The following is a 17,855-nucleotide window of genomic DNA, read 5'->3' on the forward strand; positions in this document are numbered from 1 at the left end:
TCTTATTTTTTCGGGTTATGGAGAATCCCACATCATTATGACCCCCACAAAATGTAAAATTTCATATGCATTATTACTAAACATTTTGGAACCACAAAAACAAATCCCCACATACAAATTTTTCCTCAAACCTCAAAAATTTGACCCCACAAAAATATTTGATTTTCAGTATTCTGTTGATTCCTGATGGTCCAATTTGTTTCGTTTTGGGAGGCAACATATGTTCATTTTGGTTTGTTCTTTTAATTAAATGTACTGTATTATATATATTGCCACTTGGTGGATCATTACACTCAGATGACTTACAATAAGGTCCATGAGCCTCCTGTCAAAAAAGTATTTACATACTCCAAGCCCAAAATATGAAATCTGACCTCTCACAACAAAAGGACATCATTATAATTACATACTAAACTTTATTAACAAATGTTAATTCTTTATGATAAATATCAGACAGAGACTGCTGTAAATCTTTACTCCTGTCAGCGTCTCTGACGGAGATGATATAAAGCTGTTTCCCATCTTTAGTTTTGGAGGACTTTAGCTGGATATCTTGGTTACTGACTACTGACATCAGTTCTTGTTTTAACCTAGGATCACAGCTCTGTTAGAGAGAAAAGAAGCAGTTTACACAACACAGTAAGATGTGATTAGAGTGAAGTCCTGGACACCTGCAAACCTTCCTTTATCTGTTTTAAAATTTGTTATAGCCATATATAAGAAATTGCTATAGTCAGAACTTGTCATTGAAGTATGACTACCATACATATTTTGGGTAGTATTAAATACATGCCTAAAAGTTACTTTAGAGTGAATAAATTTCAGATTAATTAAATTTCAGTTATAAATATAGATACAAAAAAATGTCAGTTCAATATTTAAAATATCAAATCCATGAATATTTGCAATAAAAAAGATGTAAATATTAGTACATATGTATTTCTATATTATTATGGTATTTTATTGTACAAGTATCTTAGAATGTTATGAATAATTACCTCAGACAAATACATTACAATATGTGTTGTTTTACTGTCTGCATTCACTATCACAACTGGTTTGTCTACTTTTAACTTGTTCATTGCTTTTTTAATCTACAAAAGAACATAACGAATTAAGACAATTAGGTATGGCATGCCAAATTCACAAAAATGAGATAATCATAGTTTCACAATTGATAAACTAGGTTTATCGACTGTAAACTATAGTTTACAAACTGTAAACTATAGTTAACGATTCGTTAAGTATAGTTTTCATCTGTAAAACTATATTTAACGGTCGTTAACTATAGTTTACGAATGCTAATCTAAGTTTATCTGTCTGAATAAAGCGTTAACAATAGATTTTGTTGATAAACATGGATTCACATTTGTAAACTATAGTTTACAATCGTAAACTATAGTTAAGAGTTGTTAATCATAGTTTCACAAATCGTGAAACTATATTTATCAGATCGTTAACTATAGTTAACGGTTTGTAAACTATAGTTTACAAATCGTGAAACTGTATTTATCAGATAATCTATGTTTTGCAATCGCAAATGATTGTTTTCGATGTTAAGTATAGTTTACGGTTGTGAAACGTTAACTATGGTTTACTGATGTAAAATATAGATTAACGTTGTTAACTATAGTTTACAGTCTGTAAACTATAGTTTACAACCGATAAATCTAGTTTATCGACTGTGAAACTGTGTTTTGCTCATTTTTGTGGATTTGGCGTGCCATAATTAGGCAACAAAATAAGCCTGTCCCCGACAGATGTTCAAATTTCGACGATTCTCAAAATTTAACTGTATAAATGAGACACAAGTTGTAGTTACCACATTGAGATTCCCGTAGTCTATAATTAGAAACACCCAATCACATGACCCCTGATGAGAATTGATGATTTCCTGTAAGAGTAAATACTAATGGTTATTAGATTTATCTTCACAATGTGTAATTTGTTTATACATGTATTTTAATATCAGTGCTTACTGTTACACAGGGCCTCAGATATGAATTGTTACCGTATTTGGCCGAGTATAATATGCATTGATGTAAAATACGCACCCCCCTTTTTTAAGTCTGAAACTGGGGAAAAAAAAGCAGTTCAGAAGTATTATACGCAACAGAAAAATTTACCAAGCGATGTTCTGAACTTTGAAAATCGCGGTAATTTGTTACGAAAATCGGTGCGAGGATTAAGTGTCAAAAATTTACTGACCACACCTTTTTTAAAATACACACTTTATAACTTTCTTTTAATCCTGACATTCAATATCGCGGCAATCTGGAGAAAATTATTTATTCATTTATTTCAACAAAGCACAAGATAATGTTGCGTAAAAGTATTAACAGAATTTTATTTTAAGCATAGTTACGGTGATTTTGAAATTATGCGTCGCCATATTCTTAGATGAAATAATTTTATTTCAACAAAACATGAGATATTGTTGAAAGTTTTAACAGTTGTAATATTTAATTTTGGTTCTAGGTAATCATGCTGAAAATTCTGTTACAATACTTTAACAGGACACGGAATTGAAACATCAAAGTATTTATTTAATTAAGAAGACTACGATTTTCCTCTTCTGAATCTTCGCGGATATCTTATTTTCTAAAGAGCACGAATAAATGATAACACTGAAGTTTTAGCATAATTCATATTTCATTTGTCAACTCTCAATCATTTAAACAAGAGGCCGATAAGTATAAGATAAGGTAAAATTACATTTAACAAGTGTTTAATGTGTCGTAATCAACACATGTTCACAAATACGCAAGGTCATAAACCGACCCCCAATTTTTAACAAAGAAAATAATCAAAGCAATTAACATGACAGTAAATAATCAGTGCTCTAACTGTAAAAACATTGCTTTGGAGCCGGTAGACAATTAATTGCCCATAGGGTTGTTGATAGTTAATTATCATTTGACCAGCGCACGTGTGTCACAACATTGGCTTCCTTTCATTGGCACATATGGAGGGGTGTTTATGTTGCAGCAGATTTTCATTGAGTTATTTAAAACCTAAAATAAATTTTTATTTTATTGTATTTCATTAAAAAATGACTTATTACTTTGTCTGGCAGATAAGGTGCATGTTCACTATCATTACGGAAGCACGTGGCATAGGCATGCGTGAACGTCTAAAAATAACATCAGTAATGGCGGCCTACTCGGAGACAATCAACATGCAGCTCAAATTACTTTTAACTTGCTTTTTTATGTTATTTTAGTATCAAAAGATTATGAAAGGGACATTTTTAACAAGCATACCTTCCAACAATAACTTTCCGAAGTTTAAAATATGGCGATAAACAAAAGAAATTTCATATGTCTCAAGGTAATACTACAGTCTGACGGTATGTACGTATGATAGCAGTGTTTCACCTGAAAGAAAAACTTATCAAAATCCCATTGTGATGTAAAATATGCATCCCTTTCTCAAAGAAATTTATTTTAGGAAAAAAGTACGTATTATATTCCCCCAAATATGGGTTTTGACCGTCTTAGTCCCCATTTGCCTTTCCATGATTTGAAATTATAGCCACTACACTACCATGCCGGTTCATTATATTCGTCTATATGTCCAGAACTATTTCTCCTGTAAACAATTCTAACTTTGATTATGAATTGCCCCTTTACTTACCTGTCTGAGTTTCTGTTCGTGGATTTGATTGAGTTTAGTCGTGATGACGTGTCCTATTTGATTCAGTCTATTTTCCACGTCCTCCCTCTCTAGTTTAGGTAGCAGGTCTCCCCACATCATCTACAATCCACAGGACAATTGTTTTCACTTAGTAAAGTGAAAATGAAAATTAATTTTAAAAAAGTTTAATAAAAGACAATCGTCAGTGGTTAAGTAAAATTATAAGCGTCCATTCATGATGACTGTTAACTATTTTTCAATCGAATGAAATTTACAATTTTAAAATGACACACTGACAGTATTTACAGTGTCAATGTTTCTTGATCCTTTTTTACCTTACCTTTTGTTTTGACCTTCAACTCCACTATGTTTCCTGATCCTGTCTGACCTTACCTTATTAATTGCCTTGACCTTTGACTCCCACTCCTCTGCTCTTTGATCCTGTTTCACAGCCCTCTCCAGCTCACCCATTATATTTCTCAATGTAGCACCATTTTCAAGAGCCTTCAATAAAATCAAACATGGTACATGTAAATGTACTCAAATTACCTGTATTATGCACTGGCAAAAAAATGCACCTATTTTTTCTGTTACAACATATAACTCACCACAGTGGCTAGTTTTCCTGTGAAGCAGTAAACAGACTTTCTACCCTGTCCTACACCTTTTAATTTCTCTATACAAAAATCTCCAATATCCCCAGTATTACGAACATGCCTTAAAAAGAAATAATACAGTTATTATGTATGTCATCTCAGTCATGAAATTTACCATCGTCTCAAGCCAGAGTCCGCATAAAGCTCTCTCCTACCCGTGGCTGCTGGATAACATATATTATAGTAATTTTGAATATTTACAGCTCTATGCTGTGACATCATGTTCAGCCATTGAAAATATTTGTTTCCATTGAAAATGAAATCAACAATTGACATGATCAGTTAACTAAAAAAGTTTCATAAACTGCGAATGGGTATTGATAGGTTGTGGCCAAAGTTCATTTTTGGACTACCTGGTATGCTTTACTCGCATTGGTCAAAATTTTAATGAGCTAAAAAATATTCTCTTCTCATTCAACCATGGCCAGAATGGAGAGGATTTTACATGTTGGCCATGGTTTGCAACGATGGACATTAACAACATTCACACATTCTTTGCTTTATTAACTCTTATGCAGACACAAATCTGTATATGAAGCTTTAGTATTTACTCACTGTAGAGTTTTATTAACTCTTATGACAAAACAGATCTGTGTATGAAGCCTTAGTACTTACGTCCCCCCACACAGTTCTACAGACACAGGTTTCTCTGTTCCTATGGAGATCACATTCACCAGGTGTGGATATACCTGAAAATAACAAGACATACATGTAGATCACCTCCGTGTAAAACATAACTCTCCAGACATCTGACAACTGATCCTCAATACTACCTCATTCTGCATGTACACCACACCCTCCAGGTCCTGGGCCTGACTCAGGGGCAGACTCTGACAGGTGACAGGTAACCTCTGACCTATGACCTCTCTAACCTCCCTCTGGAGTTCTGTCACATCTACCACAGTGTCCAGTTTTTTCTTTTAAAACAGAATGTTACATAATAATTACCAGTATATAATTTTCAGCAGCCTTGTATTTTACTGAATTTCCAAATAAGGTCAGATCCCATTTCCTTTCAATCATTTAAAGTCATATATATATTTTTGAAGTCATATTTGTTAGGTCCTACTTGAATTAGTTCAGTATAGTTTTCTAAATTCCTGCATTTCAAAGTCATTATTAAAATTATATTTAATGGAATTAAATATTAAAATATGTGATAAAAATACCAATGTTTCCCAAAAGCTTTGTTTCCATAGACATTCTGTATACATACAGCTGTAAAAACTTCAAAGTAAAGTCTGTCCTCCTCCAGGTGTGATCCGTTCTGTCTGGCGTCGCTGGCCAGACGTCGCAGCGAGCGATTCAGTAGGTGTGTGGCCGTGTGAGCCCTCATGTTGCCCAGCCTTCTCTCCTGACAAACACAACAACAACTTAGCCTCTACACAGAATATAGAATAATACAAATGTTATCAGAAATCATTTTATTTAAAGTCAGATTTTAGAACAAATAACAACCTTCACTATTTATACTGTTATCCTCTTATACACAAAGCAATTTTTTTTTAAGAAACATGACAAAAATAGAAAATTATATTTTAAATTACAACCATTCATGTTAATTTTTTGTCCCAAAGAGCTTTCATGTGAAACTGAACAAAGAACAGTATCCAATCATGCGAGAATTTCCTCTTCATTACCTGATTAATACTAGCTGTAAGCTTGTCACCGACTCTTATCTCCCCTTCCTCCACATGACCTTTGTGTTGTACATAATCTCCCTGGATCTGAGTATCTGTTACAATGAACACCCCTGTCTGAAAAGTGTAGAATTTGAAACTTTTCCTGTCATGCATTAAGATCAAACATGTAACAAAGCAAATAGATTAGCAAAAAATGTGCTAAAGGGATCAATAAAATACACCGTACATTTACTAACAATTCTCTTTTGGTGCTAGAATTCATACTTTCCAGCAAGTAACATTATGATCTTTTACTTGAGTAAGGCAAGAACATTTAACACAAAAGTAATGGAAAGGCAAGAAGTAGAGGAAAGATTGTGATATATGGTTTTTTTAAAGCCCAGAATTGACCTTCACTATTTGACATTCTTAAAATGACCTTCACTATATGACCTCATATTCAGAATTCAGAAAAAAAAAAATAAAAAATATTCAGAATTCTCTTCACCATGTTAACCTTATTCTTAATGTGACCTTCACTATTTGACCTCATTCTTAAAATGACACTGATTTTACTATTTCACCTCTTTCTCCAAATGTCAGTGTCTATTTCACCTCACTATTACATGATATTCACTATTTGACCTCATTCTCAGAGTGACCTTCACTACTTTACCTCATTCCTAAGGACTCCTGTATCCCCCACCTGTCCCCCAGACTCGCCGTAGAAGCAGGTTTTATCCAGAATCACCGAGCCCTTGTCTCCAGACTTCAGGACCTCTGTAGACTGCCCTGACAGGATCCCCACTACCGTGGTGTCCGACAAATCTGGAAAATCTACAAAACCAAAAACCGTTTCTTCAGATTAAGGATGTTCTCGGAGCTAACATCTCTGGACCCCAACACTTCAGAAGTGACAACGCAATTTTGGTTTTGATTAATTTTAGGGGATATTTATTAGCAGGAAGATTCCAAATCTGAAGGAAAAAAAAATTTCCTGTTTCAGAAGTGCCAGTACCGGTAATTAAACAGAGCATGGCTTACTATAAGATGATAGGGTCCCTTTGTACAAGTATTTGTAATGGTCAGCTGTTCTTGGTATATTCTTTTCTTTCAGGCTGCAAGCAATGTGGATTTGCTCCTAGGAAAATAAATGATTAAGAATGATAACTCAAAGCTAAATGAAAGTTTTAAATCCTCACCTTGGCTAACATGAAATTTAGATATCACACAGTTTGGAAGTTGTTTAGATGTTACAAGAGAAAAAGGAAAGAATAAATTAAAAAAAAATAACTTTCAATTTATACACAGAATATAAATATTGTATTTTTAGTGCTTTACTTAGAATGTACAAAACACTGAACTGGTTATAAGGTCTTTTAGGAATTTTTGTTTTCAAAGCTTTTTCAAACGTTCAGGTTCTTTTTATTTTAAAACATTTCAGTAGTTGAAGTTTTATATTACCGGTAGTGACTTTGATCCCCACAATGTACAGTACACTTTTAACATTTTAGGGCGTTTTAGTATACTGTAAAATCATATATTTTCGTAGGGTCAAATTTTCGTGGTTTCAGGAAAATATCTTGGTTCATGGGGATTTGATTTCGTGGATCAAGAATTAATGAGTGCTTACGCATGTGCCATTTTATATTTCGTGGTGTTCATGAATTCGTGGGTCTCGTCATACCTCAAAAACAATGAAAATTAACCCCCACAAAAATTTGTGATTTCATAGTATAAGGTCTTTTAGTTATCCTTTATTTTTTACACACATACATGCTCAAGTGTATTTTAATATTAAGCACATTAGAGTGTCTTATAATTATAATGTGCCATAGAAATTATTGCATTGCATTGTATACATATTGTAGATTTATAAAGGATATTCTCTTATAAATTCCTATCAGAAATATCTACAGTAAACTGACCTCCTGGACTGCCTGTTTGTCTGTCTGTTCCTCCAAGCCTCGTTTTGATACTGGTAGAGATAGCTGATGTTTTTGTGCCAGATCTTCCAGGATCTCCATGGGAACGGGAGCTCCATAGTGACCAGACAACAAATCATGGTACTCTGAGTCTAAATTTAAAAAAAAATGATGAGCTTCAAGGTTTTTTTATATATCTACATGTATTATTGACATGTTGATTCCCTGAAAAAATATGATTATCTTTTCCAGACCTGTTTACCCATATAGTTGTCTTTCAGTATTTTTGATTAGATTTGTCAGTGAGATTGTTTGCATTTGCCAATAACATTTCACTTCCCATCAATTTAACATATATTAAAAGATAACAACTGCTTTTCTGATTACAAAAACATGGTTTAACATCATGGTCTTTGTCATTGTATAATACCACAGCATTTTGGCAACCCAACATCATTTATGTGTTTAATTCTTTCTCTTGTTTAGTGATTAAGAAGCATTTAACTATTAAAGACAGATCATAAAGAAAACTAACTGCTAAATTCCAATCAAACATATTTCCGATTTCCGTATTTGCATGATAGTAAAACGTGAGACATATTTTAAACTCAAAATCCGTACAAAATACGGCGAAATTATTAGAGTAAAAAGGTCTGCTTTTCACTCTATTATTCAGAATATTTATGAAAACCACAAAATAATCAATTTGAATTGCCATTGATATGTCCGGAGGTCTTCCTTTTCCTGAGGAATTTGTTGAAGGCCCTGACTCCCTGCTCCTGTGTTTTATAATAATGCCCCTCTGATTCATTGATCACGTCTTTTACCTGCTCAGACAGAAGAAAGATCATATTAATATGTTTACCTGTATGTACTGAACTGTTTTTATAGAGAATTGACAGACATTTTATTTACCCTTTTACAACTGGCATTCAGCTCTGGGTGGGCAGCCCCCTACAGTTACAGAGTCAATGTAAACATTAGAGTAACAATAATGTTCAATTGTTAAAGTACCAGAGTTATTCTGGCAGAGTAATAACATTCTATGAATGTTTACTGAAGGACAGTTACTTCACAGTGTATGTACAGTGTTGGTGCAATACTGTACATACACTATTTAAATATTGAATTAAATTTAAATGTGTTCAATTGAAAGTACATATTAGAGTCAAACAAGAATGGTACCTATATGGTACATACTGAGCAGATAGAATGGTATAACATACTGACCAGGCTGTCCACTATGATGTCCACTAGGCTGGAGATGTAGCCGGGCCTGATGTCTAGAACTTTGGCTGACTGAAGACATCGGTACAGAACAGACCTCACTTTGTGTCTAACAGAAAAAAAAAATTTACAGTACAGTCCTGACATTATCTATGCCAGAAAACAAAATATACAGAACAGACCTTAGTTTGTGTCTGCCAGAAGAAAACAAAATAGGCCTATACAGTACAGTCCTCAGCTTTTTTCTACCAGGGGAAAAATCATGTAATACAGACCTCTACAAGGTAGTCTCTAACAAAAAACAAATCACACAATGTTGATCTCACTTAATCCAGCAGGATTCACCCTTACCCATGTGTGCCTAATTCATCTGGCAGGATTTATCCTTACTCATGTGTATCTAATTTATCTGGCAGGATTCATCCTTACCTATATGTGTCTACTGATAATTTATCTGGCAGGATTCATCCTTAGCCATGTTTGTCTAATTTATCTGGCAGGATTTATCCTTACTCATGTGTGTCTAATTTATCTGGCAGGATTAATCCTTACTCATGTGTGTCTAATTTATCTGGCGAGATTCTTTCTTACTCATGTGTGTCTAATTAATCTGGCAGGATTCATCCTTACCTATATGTGTCTACTGATAATTTATCTAGCAGGATTCATCCTTACCCTTGTGTGTCTAATATATATGGCAGGATTTATCTTTACTCATGTGTGTCTAATTTATCTGGCAGGATTCACCCTTACTCATGTGTGTCTAATTTATCTGGCAGGATTTATCCTTACCCTTGTGTGTCTAATTTATTTGGCAGGATTCATCCTTACCCATGTGTGTCTAATTTATCTGGCAGGATTCATCATTACCCATATGTGTCTAATTTATCTGGCTCCTTGCCCTTGTGTGTCTAATTTATCTGGCAGGATTTATCCTTACTCATGTGTGTCTTATTTATCTGGCAGGACTCACCCTTACTCATGCGTGTCTAATTTATCTGGCAGGATTCACCCTTGCCTGTGAGGGTCTGCTGTATCTAGCAGTATTTCCCCAGCCTTTCTTGGTCTACATTATCTGGCAGGACATTCCATTATCATTCATCTTTTACCCTTGAGGGTCTACTTTAGCTGAGAGAATTTCCATCTACCCACAAGGGTCTGTTTTTTCTGATAGAAGTTCCCCTTACCCATGTTGGTCTGCTTTATCTGAAAGAATTTCCCTTTACCCATGAGGGTCTGTTTTATGTGAAGGATTTCCCCTTACCCATGTTGGTCTGCTTTATCTGAAAGAATTTCCCTTTATCCATGAGGGTCTGTTTTATGTGAAGGATTTCCCCTTACCTATGAGGGTCTGTTTTATGTGAAGGATTTCCCCTTACTCATGAGGATCTGTTTTATGTGAAGAATTTCCCCTTACCTATGAGGATCTGTTTTATGTGAAGGATTTCCCCTTACCCATGAGGGTCTGCTTTATCTGATAGAAGTTCCCCTTACCCATGAGGGTCTGCTTTATCTGATAGAAGTTCCCCTTACCCATGAGGGTCTGCTTTATCTGACATTTCCCTTACCCATCTGGATATATTTTATCTGTTAGAATTTCCCCTTACCCATGAGGGTCTGTTTTATCTGATAGAATTTCCCCTTACCCATTATCTATACCAGAAAACAAAATATACAGAACAGACCTTAGTTTGTGTCTGCCAGAAGAAAACAAAATAGGCCTATACAGTACAGTCCTCAGCTTTTTTCTACCAGGGAAAAAATCATGTAATACAGACCTCTACATGGTAGTCTCTACCAAAAAACAAATCACACAATGTTGATCTCACTTAATCCAGCAGGATTCATCCTTACCCATGTGTGCCTAATTCATCTGGCAGGATTTATCCTTACTCATGTGTATCTAATTTATCTGGCAGGATTCATCCTTACCTATATGTGTCTACTGATAATTTATCTAGCAGGATTCATCCTTAGCCATGTTTGTCTAATTTAACTGGCAGGATTTATCCTTACTCATGTGTGTCTAATTTATCTGGAATCCTTACTCATGTGTGTCTAATTTATCTGGCGAGATTCTTTCCTACTCATGTGTTCTAATTACTGTAGAAATACTTTTTTCCGTGTGGTATTAATTTACGCTATGTACGCGGTCATAAATTTTCCGCGGAAATTTGTCCAAGCGTACTAAATGTAAATGCAAGGCATATAGTGATAGTGTAAGAAATCCGCGTAATTTTCTACCCGCGGATTAAATAGAAATTGAGATTCCGCGGAATTATGACCCCGTGGAAAAAAATACGTCTACAGTAATCTGGCAGGATTCATCCTTACCCATGTGTATCTAATTTATCTGGCAGGATTCATCCTTACTCATGTGTGTCTAATTTATCTGGCAGGATTTATCCTTACCCTTGTGTGTCTAATTTATCTGGCAGGATTCATCATTACCCATGTGTGTCTAATTTATCTGGCAGGATTCATCCTTGCCCTTGTGTGTCTGATTTATCTGGCAGGATTTACCCTTACTCATGTGTGTCTAATTTATCTGGCAGGACTCACCCTTACTCATGCGTGTCTAATTTACGTGGCAGGATTCACCCTTGCCTGTGAGGGTCTGCTGTATCTAGCAGTATTTCCCCAACCTTTCTTGGTCTACATTATCTGGCAGGACATTCCATTATCATTCATCTTTTACCCTTGAGGGTCTACTTTAGCTGAGACAATTTCCATCTACCCACAAGGGTCTGTTTTTTCTGATAGAAGTTCCCCTTATCCATGAGGGTCTGTTTTATGTGAAGGATTTCCCCTTACCCTTGTTGGTCTGCTTTATCTGAAAGAATTTCCCCTTAACCATGAGGGTCTGTTTTATGTGAAGGATTTTCCCTTACCCATGTTGGTCTGCTTTATCTGAAAGAATTTCCCCTTAACCATGAGGGTCTGTTTTATGTGAAGGATTTCCCCTTACCCTTGTTGGTCTGCTTTATCTGAAAGAATTTCCCCTTAACCATGAGGGTCTGTTTTATGTGAAGAATTTCCCCTTACCTATGAGGGTCTGTTTTATGTGAAGGATTTCCCCTTACCCATGAGGGTCTGTTTTATCCGATAGAAGTTTCCCTTACCCATGAGGGTCTGCTTTATCTGACAGAATTTCCCCTTACCCATCTGGATATATTTTATCTGATAGAAGTTCCCCTTACCCATGAGTCTCTGCTTTATCTGACAGTATTTCCCCTTACCCATCTGGATATGTTTTATCTGAAAGAAGTTCCCCTTACCCATGTGGATCTACTTTATCTGGCAGAAGTTCCCCTTACCCATGTGGATTTGCTTTATCTGACATATTTTCCCCTTACCCATGAGGCTTTGCTTTATCTGGCAGAATTTCCCCTTACCCATGTGGGTCTGCTTTATCTGACATATTTTCCACTTACCCATGGGGGTCTGCTTTATGACATATTTTCCCCTTACCCATGGGGGTCTGCTTTATCTGACATATTTTCCCCTTACCCATGGGGGTCTGCTTTATCTGACATATTTTCCCCTTACCCATGGGGGTCTGCTTTATCTGACATATTTTCCCCTTACCCATGGGGGTCTGCTTTATCTGACATATTTCCCTTACCCATGGGGGTCTGCTTTATCTGACATATTTTCCCCTTACCCATGAGGGTCTGCTTTATCCGGCAGGATTCCTTCGGACAGACACACTGTTAGCATACGCATGTGATCAACTACAATCCTGTAGGCTGTGTCCTTTCCCAGGGGATCCTGGGAGCCAATCCTTCCTTCATATGACGGTACACCACAGTCCTACAAAGGAAATTTTCCAACTTCAGGAACCCATACAAATTTTAAAGCTTAAAATGTAAATTATGAGTAAATTTGTGAACTTAATTTTTATCTGTTACAACTTTTTCCCAAGTTTTCCATTGTATATTTTTTTTCATAAAATGACCTTGATTTTGCTAAAATGACCTTGGTTCAAGAAAATAACACACTTCTAGTCAAAGTAACCCCTTTCCACCTTATAGACTGAACATAAACACTTCCCAGTGAATTGACCTTGAATAATTGTTATGATTTACCCACAGCTAATGAGTATTTGTTTGTATGAAGTACTGTAAATTCCTAAATATACGCGTGGAATTAATTATCGCCTTCGCAAGAAGCACCACTCGCGAAATAAAATTACTCGCCGTTCCAAGCAAAAACCCCCCTTATGTCAAAAATTTTCGAAAATGACTTTTTTCTTGAAAAATGATGTAGAACCTTAGGTGAAAATAACCTGTAAATATTACAGGTGTATCTCGCTCCGTTACGGATTTACAGGTATTCAAAGTGTGCATCATTTATACGGCCGACGTCATATTTTATAAATTTTCTATTGTAGCGACGTCGACGTTATAGCGACGTAATAAAAATATGAATTACGTATACGCAATAACTTGGCATTGTATTGCCGTTCTGCTTAATATATATAAGCTTAATTTGTTGTAAACATTTTTTTCTTTTTTATGAAAAATCTCAGTTCATTCTTTTCTGATATTAATTAAAAATATGCCAATGGAGTTCAAATAGTCCTATAATTCGCTGCTGACTTAGAGAAAACATCACAAATAATTGATAGGTCTTTTATTAAGTAAAATTCACTTTCAATTTTACCGCTTAAGTTCAGCCCAAATCTTTCAAAACCAGCAACAACAAAAAATATTTTAGTTCCCATCAATTTATTTTTGATAATTGATTTTACTTGTCCAACCTTTGCCTTCAAAACAATGACCAAGAGACAGCATTAAGGGACAGGGGCTTGCTCTTTTGTTAATGAACACGACATAAGGAATTTGTAATGTATGGTATATCAATGTAAATGATGATTACCATTTATCCTTTTTTTCTAAATGCTCAATTACATATGCATTTTCTTTGCTTAATTATGTCCTCATTTGTTAAAAAATATCAGAAGGAAAGGGGGGGGGGGGCTGCAATGAAAGAATAAATATATAAGCACTAGTATGACGGCAATTTAGACTATAGATATATACATGTTAAATCTGTAATTTATGAATAGTTAAAGTGTACTTTTCAGATTATGAAATAACTAATAAAAACATGGCTCAAAAAACTGAGAAAATGAGCAAAGCTTTTGATTCAGCTTTTAAAAAGAAATTGTATATTTTCTACAGTACAATCACGTACATGTAATTAATATATAGAAGATTGCCAAACATACAGCCCCATCTATATCTAACAACAAAATTATGAGAGTCGATCCTCTTGTGCTATACGCATAGATCTATGAAAGTGAAAGTTAGACATACTTTCTCAATATTTACGTCAGTTATACGATCCGTATGAGATTTTAAAAATATACATGTCACAGTTTTTTTTTTTTTTTTTAAAAACAACAGGTTGTTATGAGGCAAGTTTCACAGGTCAACACTTATAACATATCATGAAGGTCATCTGAAAATGTACCAGTTAGTCAAAAGCTAAAAGAAATATTTTAGAGACTAAGAAAAATGTGTAAGTCAGGGGCCTATTCAGAGCAGCTTTTTAAGTCCTCGACACAAATGTACAATATTTGATTACCGTCTTCATAGAAAAAAAAACACATAAAGAAATTGTATAGAAAAGAGAACATGTTTTACGTGCGAAATCTGCACATTGGACTGTCTTTCGAATAAAATGCTTCTCATATATTAATTTAGTAAAATATCTTCTATCCCAGTCTACCCAACATTTTACACACATACATGTACAAAGAAGTTCCATTGTGTGCAGAAGGGGGAGGAATGCTGGCCATTCTCTGTCACTTCACTAACATCAAATATTCGAACATCTGACCATCCGTACCAACTTACAAAGAGTCCACGTGTTCTGAAAGCGGGGGGAGGAGTTGTAGATTACTTTTGTGTTAGTCTTCTAGTTAAATTTACATGGAGACCGGTCCTTCGGATGAGTCTGTATAAACCTCGGTCCCGTGTCGCAGTTAGTGCTGGCACGAAAAAGATCCCTCACTGCTCAAAGGACCTGAGTGCCGGTTATAAGACAATATTTGCAGGTCTCCATCGGCAAGTGGTGACGTCTCCATATTTATGAGTTTAAAATTCTCGAGATGGACGTTTAACAACATACAAACAATCAATATATTTAAATTTAAACATTGAAGTTTCACAAGTTACCTAGAACCTTTGTTTATATAAGATATTTCCGAAGTTATCTAGAAACCTTTTTTTTATACAAGATATATCTGACTTTTGTGTTTGACATCTGTAGCGGACAGTATATAGGGAACTTACACTGCCACACTACTGAGCTAGTTTTTCTAGTGATGCGGTAGAGTCAAGTTAAGCAAAGGCGAGCCTGTTTAACCATTGGATGGGTGACCGCTCAAAAACATGGAAAGCCATGGAAATGAATGAGTCATAGGCCTATCTAAATGACGTGCAAAAATTTAGGAGCTTTTCAGACAAACATAATTATTATGTACATTTTGTGTTGTCAACATCATTCAATTAATGATTTGTTTGTATCTTTCATTTAGCACTTTAAACTGAAATTCTACATGTATCATTTTAACGTAATTTGAACAGCAAATTAAAATTGCATCTTTATACAACCATTTCCATCATTCTATTGTCTCCTGATAGGATTTCAATATATTGATAAAATAAACTTCACTATTAATTCTCATTTTATTTTTTCCACATTTGCATCTACAATGTGAAAGAGTTGCACTAAAATGATAACGTTTAAATATTTTCCCATGAGCATGCGTTTAAAAAACATGCCAGATCGTTTTTCAAACTATTCGACAAAAGTGTTAAAAATGATAAATACTCTTAGTTTTCTGATTTTCCAAGATCTAGCAATGTGGAAAAATAATCAGGTTATGTTCACCTGCATGTGATCTACCTGGTGAAATTACGAACATTTACTTCTTGCTACGTTAGACGAAACGTAGATCGGGAAAATCCAAACTGATTAAAATATTTTGGAAATGTATTTTTTTTTCACTCTATTTACAATCAGGCGAACAAATAATGTGCTTACAATCATGCACATAAAAAACAAATCCGGGGGGTTGCATGGGGGCCCCTCTCCGCATTTTTTCTGAATGTAAATTTTCACTGTTAACATCAGCATCCAGTGATGCCGGAGAGGGGGGGGGGGGGTTAGAATAACTTGACTAGCAATTAGATGAATAATGTAGGTCAAATACGGTATTTTTCAGAACTTCCACAAATTTGTAAAAAGATACATGTATGTACATGTATTTATTTCTATATATGCTTTATTACATTATATTCTTATAATTTTTTGGTGGTGGTGTTGGGAAGGGGGGGGGTGTTACAACGGTATTAACAAGTTATCAGTCTTTTCAACACAAAACAAAAAAGGAGAATGTCGGATATAGCATTTTGGTAATTGACCTGCACCCATAACTTTTACCTGGTCCATTATCTGAAAAATGTGTTTTCAAAGATAGCAAGTAAATGTAGAAATGCAACTGGTCATTAAAGTTGGAAATGAATCATGCCCAAAAACTTTAAAAAGAAAATAAAAGATTCAGCATTTTGATATACATCCTTTTCAATTAATGTAGGGCTCATTACAAACAACTAACCTGAAAACGTAGGTCAAAAAATTGTACACCCCGAATTTAGATTGGCATTGGTGTGAATTATGTTTAACAATTCATTGTCATTCATACTTGGAAATTTATTTTTGCTTTGCACATGTGTGTATGTTTATTCTCGTGTTAATATGTATGTTTATTTCATTATTACATGTGATGTTTGTCTGAAACTCTGGTACAATGAAACACACTAGAAGGATCTTCCATGCATGTCTATTCAATATAGGACAATTTAAAATGCTCCCCCAACTTCGTTGAGGTGAGCTAAAAAGGAGAATGTCGGATATACGTCTTTTCAATTAATGTAGCTTTGTTAGCAAAACTAATTGTCACCCCGAATTTAGATCTGGCATTGGTGTGGTTTAACAATTCTGTCATTCAGTTTTGATTGGTGTTAATTCCCGTGCAGTTTTCTTGACATGTGATTAAGTCCAAACAATTTTCGCCAAGACTTCGGATTAAAAAAAAAACATATTTCAAACTACTCTTCCTTCCGTTTTAAAAATATTTTTACACTCAATATCATCATTGCATGTAATTATTTTTTGTCGTTGTTGAATAAGAAAGAGTCGTAAATCTGAATTTTAAACAACAGTTCCATGTTTTATTTAGTTTAACTGAAAACTTATATTGTACATGGAACAGAATAATTGTCGAAGTGTTGACAAGTGTTATGTATTTAATCAGAACACTCTTAGGTCATTTTAATGTTTAATGCACATGTAGTGTGACAACAATCAGAGTAAGATATGTTATGAAATAGACAATAGTCATGAAAGAAATTATGCAGAAAGCACAACGGAGAAAATTCTGTGACGTAAAACAAAGCATATAGTTGGAACGCAGTCAGTGCGCGATATATTTTGATCGCAGTTTTTGTTGCAAAATAATGACGTCGCTTTTTCTATTGTGATGTAAAATTTTGTCAGATTTCATAAGGGGGGTTTTTGCCCATCTGGACATAAATTCTTTCTTTTCTTTTGATGAATTCATAGGACAAATTTTATATAAGATCTAATGACTAAAACCAAAACTATAAACTTACTAGTACTTTAAATTCTTTTAAGATGTTAAAATAATAATCAGGTAAAAATTCCAAGCATAAAAATCTTTCTAAAAAAAGATTAAAACCATTTTCAAATTAACA

The 17,855-nt window shown here is 34.7% G+C and overlaps 1 protein-coding gene across 1 annotated transcript in view; it reads right to left on the bottom strand.

The window, feature by feature from the left end:
* Positions 1 to 376: 376 nt before the first annotated feature.
* Positions 377 to 17,855, bottom strand: part of LOC134272686 (alanine--tRNA ligase, cytoplasmic-like) — a 19,488-nt gene continuing 2,009 nt past the window's right edge. Inside the window, exons 5-21 of the mRNA XM_062754886.1 lie at positions 12,731 to 12,879; positions 9,070 to 9,175; positions 8,755 to 8,793; positions 8,555 to 8,666; positions 7,852 to 7,991; positions 6,959 to 7,055; positions 6,591 to 6,751; positions 5,933 to 6,049; positions 5,509 to 5,646; positions 5,066 to 5,209; positions 4,908 to 4,981; positions 4,245 to 4,353; positions 4,030 to 4,140; positions 3,637 to 3,756; positions 1,823 to 1,894; positions 999 to 1,094; positions 377 to 604 (exon numbers count right to left, since the gene is read on the bottom strand). Of these exons, the coding sequence (XP_062610870.1) occupies positions 410 to 604; positions 999 to 1,094; positions 1,823 to 1,894; positions 3,637 to 3,756; positions 4,030 to 4,140; positions 4,245 to 4,353; positions 4,908 to 4,981; positions 5,066 to 5,209; positions 5,509 to 5,646; positions 5,933 to 6,049; positions 6,591 to 6,751; positions 6,959 to 7,055; positions 7,852 to 7,991; positions 8,555 to 8,666; positions 8,755 to 8,793; positions 9,070 to 9,175; positions 12,731 to 12,879 (1,980 nt within the window). The 3' untranslated portion in view covers positions 377 to 409. The remainder of the gene's footprint in view (positions 605 to 998; positions 1,095 to 1,822; positions 1,895 to 3,636; positions 3,757 to 4,029; positions 4,141 to 4,244; positions 4,354 to 4,907; positions 4,982 to 5,065; positions 5,210 to 5,508; positions 5,647 to 5,932; positions 6,050 to 6,590; positions 6,752 to 6,958; positions 7,056 to 7,851; positions 7,992 to 8,554; positions 8,667 to 8,754; positions 8,794 to 9,069; positions 9,176 to 12,730; positions 12,880 to 17,855) is intronic.

This window comes from Saccostrea cucullata, unplaced genomic scaffold (genome assembly GCF_032062105.1).
Source record: "Saccostrea cucullata isolate Sc308-1 unplaced genomic scaffold, CSIRO_AGI_Scuc_v1 ctg859, whole genome shotgun sequence".
Taxonomy (NCBI): domain Eukaryota; kingdom Metazoa; phylum Mollusca; class Bivalvia; order Ostreida; family Ostreidae; genus Saccostrea; species Saccostrea cuccullata.